Source organism: Melanostigma gelatinosum (genome assembly GCF_949748355.1).
Source record: "Melanostigma gelatinosum genome assembly, chromosome: 6".
Lineage (NCBI taxonomy): Eukaryota > Metazoa > Chordata > Actinopteri > Perciformes > Zoarcidae > Melanostigma > Melanostigma gelatinosum.
The window spans coordinates 26,908,543-26,921,327 of NC_136639.1; the positions used below are offsets into that span (position 1 = coordinate 26,908,543).

The 12,785-nt window shown below is 43.6% G+C and overlaps 1 protein-coding gene across 4 annotated transcripts; it reads left to right on the forward strand.

Moving 5' to 3' along the window:
• Nucleotides 1-702: 702 nt before the first annotated feature.
• On the forward strand, nt 703-12,565 carry LOC306779143 (uncharacterized protein). 4 transcript variants are annotated; one of them, XM_079270936.1, is made up of 13 exons: nt 703-804; nt 2,519-2,636; nt 3,205-3,486; nt 3,968-4,129; nt 4,246-4,388; nt 5,974-6,133; nt 6,714-6,850; nt 6,952-7,045; nt 7,261-7,357; nt 8,431-8,983; nt 9,729-9,869; nt 11,587-11,701; nt 12,275-12,565. In XM_079270936.1, exons 2-13 carry the CDS (start codon nt 2,618-2,620, stop codon nt 12,427-12,429), a joined length of 2,058 nt encoding a protein of 685 aa, XP_079127062.1. In that variant the 5' UTR covers nt 703-804; nt 2,519-2,617; the 3' UTR covers nt 12,430-12,565. The 4 variants fall into 4 exon arrangements, with proteins under 4 accessions (XP_079127062.1, XP_079127063.1, XP_079127065.1 ...); XM_079270937.1 differs by having other exon boundaries at nt 2,519-2,569; XM_079270939.1 differs by lacking the exon at nt 2,519-2,636 and having other exon boundaries at nt 748-804.
• Nucleotides 12,566-12,785: the final 220 nt, after the last annotated feature.

Sequence of the window (12,785 nt, forward strand, 5' to 3'; positions counted from 1 at the left end):
AATGAAATAAAATTTAGAAAAAATATTTTCACTAAATTACGCTGCAGCTTTAAACTCAGTCCATTCAGGGTGAAGTGAAACATCCACAATATTATATTTTTCTCATCTTCCAAAAAGAGAAATTAGTGTTGGAAGAATTCACCGCTATGCGTCTGTCCAGTCAGAGTCTAATGACTCTGGTCTCTCTGGGCATTTCTCTCTTTTGGAGATCGTGCTATGATTTGACTTTCACAACCCACACCTCAATAGTCCTGCTCTGCTCTCTGTATCCTCGTCTCTCCCCTGTGTGTCACGGTGTGTGTACATCTCACTCAAGTCAGGAAACTAGTCAGAACACTATTCATCATATTTGATTGGCGGAGCTTCATCGCGTGATGTGATTCACAACGCATTGGTCGGTGTTTTTCCTGCACCACTGAACAAGTGCCGTAAATGCTGGAATAATTCCGCTGCATAAAAAAAATGCCCTTCAAAATAAAATCACAACTTATTATTATTTTTTTTCCCTTTTTTTCATTTTTTTTTGTCAGGCAAAGGCCCGCGACCCACTGAAAACGGGTCTGCGACCCACCAGTTGAGAAACACTGCTGTAATGTATATGACATTCAGAAAGCCTTTGGGAAAGGACGTACACCCAAAGAGACACAGCATCAGCGCATGCGCAGCACTTTGTGCTGTGTTTTCGCGCCACAGCAGTGCCATCATTGCTACACCACCTCCCCTCTCTCACTTTGACGTCTGTCCTCTGAAGAAGAGGAACCTCACAGAGAAGAAGGATATCGATACCCAGCCTTATTTAGACAGGTAATAACAGACCTAAAACAATACTTGTTATAACGGTAGTAATGTTAAAGCCCGAGTTTCTCTGTTGTTGTTCTTCATCATTAAGGTAAAGTTAGCTTACTAGCATGAAGAAAATAGCATTAGTAACATCCAGCTAAAGCTAGGCTAACGTTACAAGAAGTTACTGTCATGGTGGTTAGGGTAGACCAAAGCAGCACACGGTATCGTTAGTTACTGCCAAACACTTTGTGACCTTAGGAGAAAATGCCGCCTCAAAGGTTTTATCACAAGATACCACTATGTGATGCTGCACAAAATATAATGGGAAACTATACAAACAAAGCCTATAATGCACGTAATGTTTCCTTGAGGCAGAGCTATTCCGCTGTAAGACATCTGAATGGCTTTACTAGTTTTAATTTAGGCTCACAGCAGCCTGTGTAGCTTTATTATGAGCGGCAGGTTTGCTGAAATGGAAGACATTGGACTGTACCTCATGTACGGATATATTCAAATGTTGAAATTATAAAAGAATATATTCAATAAAACAATAAAATAGAACAAATATATAAAACTAGCACTCAAGGAAAAAAGAAAACTAAATTGTATTTACAAGGACTTTGTAATCAATAAATGAATGTTAAATTGTATATTACATTATTTAGGTATGTGACAAAAAAATTCAAACTATTCAAAAACCTTTAAAATCTACCTGACTGGATTAAGCTTGAAAACAACAACAAAATGAGACTAAGATTGTTAAAATCCATTGGAAAATAAAGAAATTTGAGCAATTTTACTTTAAAACAAAACGTATTTTCCTCTCTATTGTTTTCCATTAGTTTCTTAAGAAAAGTGTGATCGCAAATTACTAATCTTGACAAAGAATGATCTGTAATCGTCGGAAACGTCATAGCTGATACCTCCACACAATGCACTTAAATTGTATCTTAGGATGCTTTTGGAAGAGCCAGGAGGTGCTATTTCAACTTTTAAAAGCATGGGGAATAGTTTAATCGGGCATTATTGGAGCCGCCATGATGGATTTCAGTGCGACGGCCTACATACACAATGACTCAACCGGAGCTTATTTAACATGTTTCTGATCGTCAGATCTTGACGAAACTTCGTCAGTTTACAGATAAGATATGGTTAAACATCTCCATTTACATTATATTGTTCTCTGATTGCTCAGTCTGGGTCTATGTGGGGTTGTTTTCGAAGCAAAACTTTCAACTTCCCCGTTCGACGCGAGAACTACACATACGGAAAAAAAATCGAAAATGAGACTGACTCTGGGCATTCCCTCTATATCATAGCAGAGATTTCCGGTGAAATACCCCATGCGAACCAATGAAAACACCGCATTTCTGCAGAGATCCGTTGTGCACGTAGTGACCCGGCCTGCAGAGAGCGTCGAAGAAAATGCCCGCCAGCAAACGCGGATATTGCCACATACCTACATTATTCAATTACTATGAATAATGCATAATAATAAAATACTTTAAAAATACTGTAAAAAAATTACAATATTTTTTGTAAACGTGTTATTAAAGCAGCATTGAACCAGCGGTTAGTGTGGTGATTTAAACATGCTCATCTGGGAGCAATGCACACAGAAATGAGATCACATTCAAAGCTTTAACATGAAAGTCCTTCAGGGAATCCTTTTAGCTTTGCTATTTCACTATAATTCCTGTACTGTATATCACAGAACAAGTCTCTTGTTTTGAAGGTCTGGAGGTGAAAGAAGAAGTGCAACACCAATTCGTTTTTTAACCACCAGGTGGGTCTGATCTGATGGTATATTCTAGCTGCAGCTGGTGACAACATAATGCATACATTCTGTTCAGGTAAATACATTAGACCATGGACAGTTTATATGTAATCAGTTTACAAACTAATAGTGAGTTTTATATATTTTTTTTTTGCAGAGTCAAAAAGATGCACCACTTTTCAAGACAACCGCAATTCTAAATCTAAATCAGAAACTGACCGTGGCCTCAGCAATGTCACTTCCACCCCCTCTAGTGGCTGTCCAACAGCTGAACACACTATTATGGATTCAGAGGAGTCTTCATTCACTTCACCCCCATTATCATACAACAATATAAACAAGCTACTTCCACTGGAGACAAGATATTGAGCAGCAAATGAAGGTTGTGAAAACAGAGAACATAAGGCAGTGAGCAGTGCTGAAAGGCCTGTGTTAGCCACGCTATGAGGTCTGGTTATCAGCAAATATCAAAGATAATCATGAGCATCAATACAATATTACAGAATGAAATGATCCACATATGTTGATAATAACGGGGCATCTCTATTATGTCGGTGCAGTTGCTCAAAATGGCATTAAAATGGCAATGTGACTGTCACCCCTGTATGTGTGTGTGTGTGTGTGTGTCTGTTTGTCGTCCGTAGACATTCCGGAGATGACTGACAGCTGTAATCAGGAGCACGGGAGGAACGGAGACGCATCGAGCTCGGACGACGACTCCGTGAGCTTGTTGTGCGATCACATAAACTTGCAGAGCAGGGAGGTGCCCGAGGACATGGAAATCGATGATTTAGATTCACAGTTTGGCAACAAAGAGCAGGAAAAGGAAGCGGGGACGGAGATCAATCGACTCAACCCGCCTGAGTCAGGGATACCCAGCTGTGCCCAGTCTGCAGCCGGCCGTGCTGATCCTACATCTCAATCAGGTAATTGTGAGTTAGAAACTACTGAAACGTCCGTTAACAGCAGCGTGTCGCTGCCAATAGGACGATCTCGGCAGTTTCTTTTTATGACGAGAACTGTAATTTTAGTCTTCCTCAAGCGAAAATGTATTTCCATGTTATTATGACATATTTCTCATTATTACTCGATACCTTAATATTCAGCACCATATGGAAGTTTGTTGTTATAATAACACACCGACTTTGGTTATAACGAGAAGTTTGTTGTCATGAGATATGTTGATTTTGTGAAATAACGAGGACGTTTAGTGATGTGAAATAGTTTATTGTAAAAATGGAATATTTTGGCATCTGGTAGTAATATTAAGAAGAAGAAGAAAAAAAATCACATTCGCATGTATAAAGTATGACCACTGTAATTGAAAGGACCTCTCCCTCTGATTTGTCATGTCTATACTTTAAATTTATTTCACAAATCTTGATTGTTGTTTTTTTGCATCTGCAGCAAAGGTCTGGCAATGTGTGAAACTCCCCAACAAGATACAACTCAACAAGAGGAATGGAAAGGGAGAGACTCTTCTGCACAAAGCGTGCAAGAGAGGAGACCTGGTGCAAGTCCAAGCCCTCATCCAAGCCGGGATCAGCATCAACGCGGAGGATAACGCAGGTCCGTCACAGCTCACACACTTCGATGCTCCGACATGTCCGTTACTCATGAAACAACGATTAACAGTCAAACACAAAAGCCACTCTCATCGGTAATTGGTGACTTTTAATTGGCAGGCTGGACGGCTCTCCACGAGTCTTCCGCTTTCGGCACCGAGGCGGTGGTCGAGGAGCTGCTGAAGGCCGGAGCTAACGTTCACGTCAGAAGCTTCGATGGCGTCACGCCTCTGCATGACGCCGTTTACGCTGGATACTATCAGGTGACGGAGAAACTCTGAATTAAACTTTTAAGATGTAGAGGGTAGTTTTCAGCAACACTTCCCACCTGCCCACAGAGAGCCAAAGTCCTGGCATCGCTTTCAGACTTGCCAAGCTTTGGTAACTCAGTGTTTTCTCTTGTCTTCCTTAAATAGTCACCCCTGGGGTTTTACAACGACAAAAATAAGTGTCTATTTCCTTTCCTTATCCTTATCTCTGCCTCTTTTCTCGTTCTCTTTTTTTGGGATGGACATATTTGCATGCTTACTAAGCATGCAACTATGTCCATCCCAAAAAAAGTAGAAGCGATGCCAAACCATGACTCTTCTTAGGCCACAGTCCTCGCTGGCGGTTCATCAAATATTACACCCAGGTGGCAACCTCCGGTTCTGCAGAGTGAAGCCGATGTGAAAGTTTCTTAAAACTTGCATTCTCTCTGCTGACCATCAGGGGGCGACTCCTCTGGACCCAAAAAGAAGCCTGATTGTACTGAAGTCTATGAGAAAATGACTCTACTTCTCTCTTGATTTATTACCTCAGTAAACATTGTGAACATGAGTTTATGTCTCAATCTCTAGTTTCAAGTCTTCTTCAATACAGCATGATGTTCATTTCGTACATTATGGTCCATTTAGAGTCACACAGACCATGAAGCAGGGGATGCTTTAGAGCGGGGCTACACAGTGATTGACTGTTTTCAGAAGCAAGAAGAGAAGAAACGGTACAGAGCTAAAGTCTGATGCTGCACATTCCTTTTGCTTCTCAAACATTTAATTTCACTTCCTGTCAGTCCAACATGAAAGTCTGTGTGTGTGAGTAATGTTTAGACTTCTAGCTCTGAACCCTAAGCACAATTGTGTGTGTGTGTGTGTGTGTGTGTGTGTGCATGCATCGTAATGATTTCTCCTATGAGAGGAATGGTATTGATATTAGTGTTTATATTAATATTTCCGATGCTTCTTTGGACGAAAGGTCTTTTCTTTTTTCTTTTTCTGAGTGTTTTCTTGTTTTTAGACTAGTCGACCAGGATAAGTTTAAACTCCCGTTTAAACTTCAGGGTAATTAGTCGTTAGCATCGTCCCCAGGCCCAATACCACCATTGATATAGTCTGCTCTCTATGGTCAGTCATCATAGTGAAGAATGTGTTATATTACATGTCAATGCGCTGTGAATGCACATGTTATATTGAGTGAGGATGGTATCTGCTCTGATTGGCCAGTTTTGTTTTCGGTATGTACTTTCCACTGCAGTGTGTGTGGCATGAATCAGAAACAGCAGTGATTTATTCAGCATGAGTTGGAATGGGCAAGAGGACTTTTTTTGACTTTAGATTGCCAGCTGTGACATCAGCTGCGGTTTTGAGCGAGAACACTTAATGACATTAATCACTTCCTGGTATTCGTAAAGAAAGAGCTACCATTGTTGGATGGCTCCAGTGAACACAGGAGCATTTACACCGGAAACCATGGACTTCATAGAGCCTTTTTTAAATTATATATAATGTGTATATATATATATATATATATATATATTAGAGGTTCCACTTCTCTGACATGGTGTTGTGACTTGGCGTGTGTGTTGTGCAGGTAGTGAAGCTCCTCCTCCAGTACGGGTCAAACCCCAGCGACAGGAACGGGGCCGGCCTCAGTGCACTGGACATGGCGGAGGAGGAGGACATCAAAGAGCTGCTCTCTCTCTCAGTGTCTTCTGTTCCATGTGAGGCACCTGCACGGCACAGACCACCAGGTGACCTACCTCACACGTTCCATACAGATGTGATCCGAGCCTTTCATTTTGACTCACGGGACATGATACGTAGCAAGCGGCAGCTGAGCAAATGAATTTTGCACCTTTAGGTTGTACTCCACTGAAAGACTGTGTTTAGAGTATCAAACAAGACAAAGAAAACGAAAATAATGAAGCAAACAAAAGGAAACGAATGAAACAAAAAATATTTTCATATTTTAATATATTTATATTTATTTACGCATTCCTAACCGGTCGACCAGAGCAGACACTGGGGTCAAATTGATTTCAATTTCAGCATTTATAATGTGGTTGTTGGTTATTTGTTTCTTACTTTAGTAACTCCCGTTTAAACATCAGGGAAATATTAGGAACGTTCCTACTCGACACATTAAAGTCGGACAACCTAACTACAGAATAGGACTTTTGGCAACAAGTTGACATTCACTGCTACAACTTGTGGCATAAATCTAGGTGTAACTTGCGTTAGATCAGTCGTTTATTCTAAGCATAGGAAACCTGAGGACTCAGAAGTTTCTTAGAGTGCTGATTTCAGGTCATGAGTGCGGGACTCTTTCAGGTGACGTGTCTCCAGAGGCTCACTGGCTCAGCCGCAGTGACACGGCGAACGTGGCATCCAGACACTCGGGCGACGGACACAGTGCCAGGGAGCCCGGTGACATTCAGCCGGGGAGGAACGACTCCACCGCCGACGATGTGAGAGCTCTTTGCACTCCGAAAGGCCTTTCGACTCGAGTCTCAAGACTCAACCATTTACGGCACAGGTTCAATCACGTGATGCCGTCCTTCTCTTGCAGCGTCATTCACAGACCTTGACGGTGGTCTTGGAGGAGGTGGGGAGGAAACAAACAGAAATATCCGCGTGGCCTCTGACCGGTCCGGAGGATGCAGGTAGAGCAGCTGCACCGACAGCCGCGATGATCACCATGTACATATTAATGTTTGAAGGGCACACAAAGAGAAGTGGGCACCGTAATTAGCCAAAAGGATCAGAGCATATCCAGCTGGTACTGCTAATGCAAATGAGATGACGTGTCAATTCATTGTCAGCTTGGTTTCAAGCAGAGCACAGGACAGATGCTGGATTTGTTGTTCCTGTTTTTCAGGCCGATATCATGCCGCTCTCGCACAGATCCAGAAAGTGCTGACCGAGGCGCTCACCAAACAGCAGCTGGAGAAGGATTCTCTGGCCCAAAGATGCAGGTCAGTTCATCGTTGACTCGAGGTGAAGCTTTGTGAGCCGTCAGCAAAAGATGGTGCGTCACGACCTGGCAAAATGATAGAAGTGAAAGTTCACTACTCGTAGTGCACACTAGTATGGCCACGTTAAATATTTAGAATTCATATCGCTTATATGTTTGCAATAATGTTTTCTCAAAGTGCCCAGTGATGATGCTGTCAGACCCCAAGCTGCCCTTTTTTATTATTATTAAAGTGCAAAAATTGGAAATATAAAATGTTTGGACAGCGTGCCCAAAGAAAGGCCTCAGCAATTGAACCCTAAAACAAAACAAAGTATCAAAAAGCACCTTTTAATAACGCCACAGTTTGTTTTTCAACCTTGACCCTAACTACCCATGATCTCGTGTCCTTTCCATAATGCTGTCAGACATTATAGTGGACGTTCATTGACAGTGAGGAGATGCCGGAGCGATCACATTACAGCCCGTTCTCCTTTAAGGAACGTTCTCGAAAAGCGTGTTAAAACACTAAAAGAAGAAAGAGTTAGCTGCACTAGGATCAAACACATTACAACAGAGTTTCTTTATGATTTTAAGACTCAATCATAATTTAGCAATTGCAATTCATCTTACTTTTGGACATTCCTATTGATTGTGTTTAAAATGTCCCTCTTAAAAGACATAACTGATATCTGAGGATATATGCTGACGCAGCTTCACAGCAGAGTGACAGTTTGAGCGCTCAGTGTTCAGACAGAACTCAAACAAGTCCACAGTTATGGCTCACACTCACTTCTACTTCTAAAAAGTGGTTTACGTAATGGTGTTAATATGGGGATTTATTAATTAGACAAATAAAATAAATTATGAATTTGTAAATTCATTGTAATTCATTACCAGATCATTGCAAATGGTGATAATATTAAAATTGGACTGATAAAGAAATCTTAAGATCCTTGTCTTAAAAAAAACATTTTTCATTGTGTTTCCTAAGCTGCCTTCATTGTCCTCTGGTGGGACAATAAAGGCCTGAGAAGACTTCACCACTGTGCCAGAACAACACCTAACATCAGCGCTGTTTGTTTCTCTGTGCAGGAGTGTGCCCAGCTGCCTTCTGCAACGCCTCTTGAAAAGTCACCTCGTGTCCCTCGCCTCGCGTCAGAGGACCGTGGTGGAGCTCCTGCAGGTGCAGATGCATTTGGAGGACGTGTACGTCACCGCAAAGGCCAGACTTTCCACGCAGCCTCCCAACCACGAAGGCAGCAGTGTAGTGAGGTGGCCAGCCACTTCTACAGCTGGGGAAGCTCACAGCTGTGATCAAAACGGTCGGGAACGCCACAGGCCAGTTACACGGACCAGTGCGGTAAGATCGACGGCTCCAAGCGGTGCCAGGGGCCGCTCGGCATCCAGGCCTCCTGCTCCTCTGCTGAAGAAGGATGCCACACACACCGATGTGCCGAAACAGAAAGCCAGTGGCTGCCAGAGCAGCGCCACACAAGCAGGAAATACTTCACCCCGCGTCACCTTTCAGATGAAAGGAAACAATGCGCTGATACAGACGCAAGCTGAGGACAACAGCCCGCAGCTCTTTGAGCTCATACAGAGGGGAGTCATGCCGTCTGGAGGTGCTGTCCAGCTGCTGCTGAAGGTGAGGCAAAGCTCTTCTCATTGAACCCCACGTGTTACAGCTTGTTCTCTTTAGAGTTGTCTCCAAACACACCTGAACTAATTTAAGAGAATGTCTTTCCTAATTACAGAAAAAGTTACATTTTCCTCATGCCTAAGGGTGTTCAGTTTGAAACTCAGAGCATATCTGTGATTGAGGGATTGCCTCCATACGGCTCCCAACGGAGTAACTGGAAGCTAACGGTGCTAACAGCGCAAACAACAGCTAAACGGTGCTGACAGCGCTAACGGTGTTTACCAGAGAGGGAGAACCGCGGGGTGGGCATTATGCTTCCATGACGGTGGCGGTGCAGAGCGGCGGCCGTGAGCTAACCAGTGGTGCACGCTCACATGCACACGCGGCCGGACCGGCTACGACAACAAAGCACAGAGACGCTCTGATTACAACACACACAGAGGGAGAGTGACTTCCTTCTCTGCTCAGGTTATATCTTTACATAGAAAAGGGTTGTTTGCTGCTATATCAATGCTCTGACTTTTGAATATAACACCTTTAACATACATATCAACAACATCTGTTACTTTTGGAACGTTAACCAAAGTCCATTAAAAATGATTTTGACATTTGATTGTTGCATGATTTGTGTTGGTCACCCAACATGGCTACAGCATATGTGTGTTACGGCAACAGCGGCAAGCAATGTTTTTGCCGGCGTCGCTGTCCTCCTTCCAGAAAACAGCGTGTTCTTCTTCTTTTGCGCCCGCAGGGTCTCCGGCACCTCGCTCACGTGCAGGGAGATGGCTCGATAAAGGACAGCAAAGGCAAGACGCACCGGGCTCCAGAGCGCTGGCTGGAGTCCATCCTCGGTAACAACATCCCCGTCAGCTCCACGTACGCCTGGGACAAGGTTAGACACCGGGCTGTCTTCATCTCACCACTGCACTCACACAACATACGAGTACTCTGTTTGTTGGATCTTCATCAGGCAGACACTTGTGCTTCATCTGTTCCCATGAGACCACTACAGTATTCTTAAGATCCCCTCCACTGTATTTGCTGTGGATATTCATCTTGTCCAAGGGGTGAACCAAAATGTTTCTGTGGCCTTTCTCACAATTATAGCAAAGAAAGTCCCTTTATGTTCCCACAGGAAACTCTTTCAGTTCAGCACCGCCCTCAGGACAAAAATTAGATTTTTCAAACGAGACAGAGCAAGTCGCCAATCAGCCACAGAAACCCCGCTGGCACGCAGAGGAGATGCATACTTCACACAGAGGCTCCAGCCAACCACCGGGCCGCCCTAACCCTGAGTCTTCCACTGGCCGTACAGCTCCACTGTTCTCCCAAAACTACTAAAACACATTAATGAGCCACACTGTTGCCCTTGCTGACGTGTTCCTTCATCGCCGTGAACACACACACACACACACACACACTGTAGTTTGTTTTCACTCGATGTGGATTAGTCCGCTGCAAAAACAATAGTCCCTCACACATGCACTATCTAACTAACTGTTGTTAAGAAACCACAGTGAGCAGCTGTTTTAGGAAATGACCAAACTTCATTTCAGAAATGAAACTATAGATTTGTGATTTGTTACGTCTTCAGTAGGAACCAATGAGCTGAGAGACAAAGCTGTGAGGGACAGAGGCGGTCTCCATGGTTACAGTAAGAAACACGGAGAATAACACAGCCTTGTCCTTCAAAACATACATACATATTTGCAAGATTAGAGAGTAAAGGGCCAATAATAATGTTTACAATAGTAGGTCATATCTAGCACTTATCATAACCAGTCATTACAAAGTGTTTACAAGCTGAGGCTGTGGTTACTCTTGTCTTTTCTTTGAGGAGCTCGGCTGATCTGATAGAGATTACTCTTATTTTGTGGTCAAAGGTAGATAAACACATTTAATTTACGATGAAAATGTTCACAGTAAAAGTCCCCCATTATTTTGTTGATTAAAAGCTTTTATTTTGAAGCAGCAAAAACAGAAAATGTTGGGCTTCAACAGCAGGAAGTTAACAGGACTCAGACAGCAGAACCAGTTTTCCTCCCAAGTGACCCGAAAAACTTTCAGATAGCAAGAATCAAACAAAATTCACAAAACTCATAAACTGGAGCAGTACGGTAACACACACTGCATGTGCGATATTGAAAGCTGCCCTTTTCTGTGTCACTTCCATAAGTTGTGAATGCAGCATGATTTAGTTGACTCGTGAGAGTCGGACCGTCTTCCTTCCTACTCCGTCGACGTGGATCAAGGTTCATGTGGCTGCTGTTTCCTGCCTGCCAGTCGGGGTCTGTGGAGACGGGACAAGACTCAGCATTAGGCTGTAAATTATTGAGTGTTCACCGTGGAGCTGTGCACCAGCACACACTCCTCCTCCTCCTCCTCCATCATCAGATTTGAGTAAATTAAATACAGCGTGGCTCTACGGAGGCCTGCTCAATGTTTGCATGAACCAGAGTGCTGCTGAAAGACACCCGATAGCCCCCTCAGGGTTCACATATCCCCCTCAGGACACCATGATACTCTCTTGAATAAGTCATCGCTGACAAACGGACATGTCAGCGTCGTTAAAAGGTGTTTGTGATGACCTCCTCCCTCTGTTTGCTCAGGTGATGTTCGCCGACAGACCTCTGTCTCACTACCTGCTGCACACGGAGGCCGAGGGAGACGAGCCGCAGACCCGTCACGGGTCGGCCGGGTCGTCACCGGAGGGGCTGACCACAGGTCTGTTGTTCCCGTCTACATGACATGCCCCTATCTGGCCCCACTTCCACTCGCATCCTGCCTGTGACATTTCCTTCAGAGCAGTAAAGACTGAAGCGTGGCTTTTTCTGTGTCAATAATTAATCGGCCGCCTCGTACCTGGAGATTCTCTCAGCACTGTTTCAAAACAGCCTCATTACAGGGACAGTGTGGAACATTTAGGGGGGGGGGGGTTATTGGCAGCTGTTGAATATCATATTTATTACTGTTTTAATCAGCAACGAAGAATCGTTGATGTTTTCCTGAGCTTAGAAAAAGGCCATTTATACCTACGTAGGGAGCGGGTCGTCCTTCTCCGCCATGTTTCTACAGCAGCCCAGAACGGACGCTGGCATTAGAGAGAGCCTTTACCCTTTTTATTTTATTCGAAACCTGCTGTGAAACGGGCCCCGGGTGTTTAGTTGGTTGTGACCTGCCCCAAACCACTAGATGCCACTAAAAACTCACACACTGTGCCTTTAAAATGAACGATAGATTTTCTGTTCTTCAGGGACTTCACATGTAAAAGCATGGTTTTGAATGTGTTTTGTGCAGAGGCAGCCATCCTGAGACGTATAATGAGAATCAAGACCATCCATCTGGTGGACGACGAGGAGATGCTGCCAAATGCTGTGGTGGACCGTTACTGGGAGAAGCTCCTGCAGAGAGACTGTTCAGAGTCTGAGGACTGGAACACAGAATTATTGTAATCATCCTGTCCACAACTGTTTGCTTTGAGTATTTAACTTGTGTTAAAGTGTTTCATTTATCTCTCTCCCACATTACACTGGTTTGTGTTTGTACTTTAAACTCTATGTTCCCTCACTCACTTCAAGTGTATCTGAGCCTCAGGCACGTGTAGTATTTGTATTTTCAAATGTGATCTTTTGTATGAATTGCGTTAACACGAAACAATAAAGAGATCACTGTTGATTTGGTGTGTGGCTAAATGTCTGAGCTGGAGGGTTTGGTACAGAGGGGAGGATGTTGGTAGGGATGTCCCTGGTTGCAACGTCTAATGAGTTGTTGTTCCTAGCAACCATTTGGATCAGAAAAGCTGCTCTAA

Bases quoted from the DNA above. Each gene is read 5' to 3' on its own strand.
- LOC306779143 (XM_079270936.1), top strand. The intron at 6,134-6,713 runs GTGACCTACCTC...GGACTCTTTCAG, and splicing joins TGCACGGCACAGACCACCAG to GTGACGTGTCTCCAGAGGCT. The intron at 6,851-6,951 runs GTGAGAGCTCTT...CTTCTCTTGCAG, and splicing joins ACGACTCCACCGCCGACGAT to CGTCATTCACAGACCTTGAC.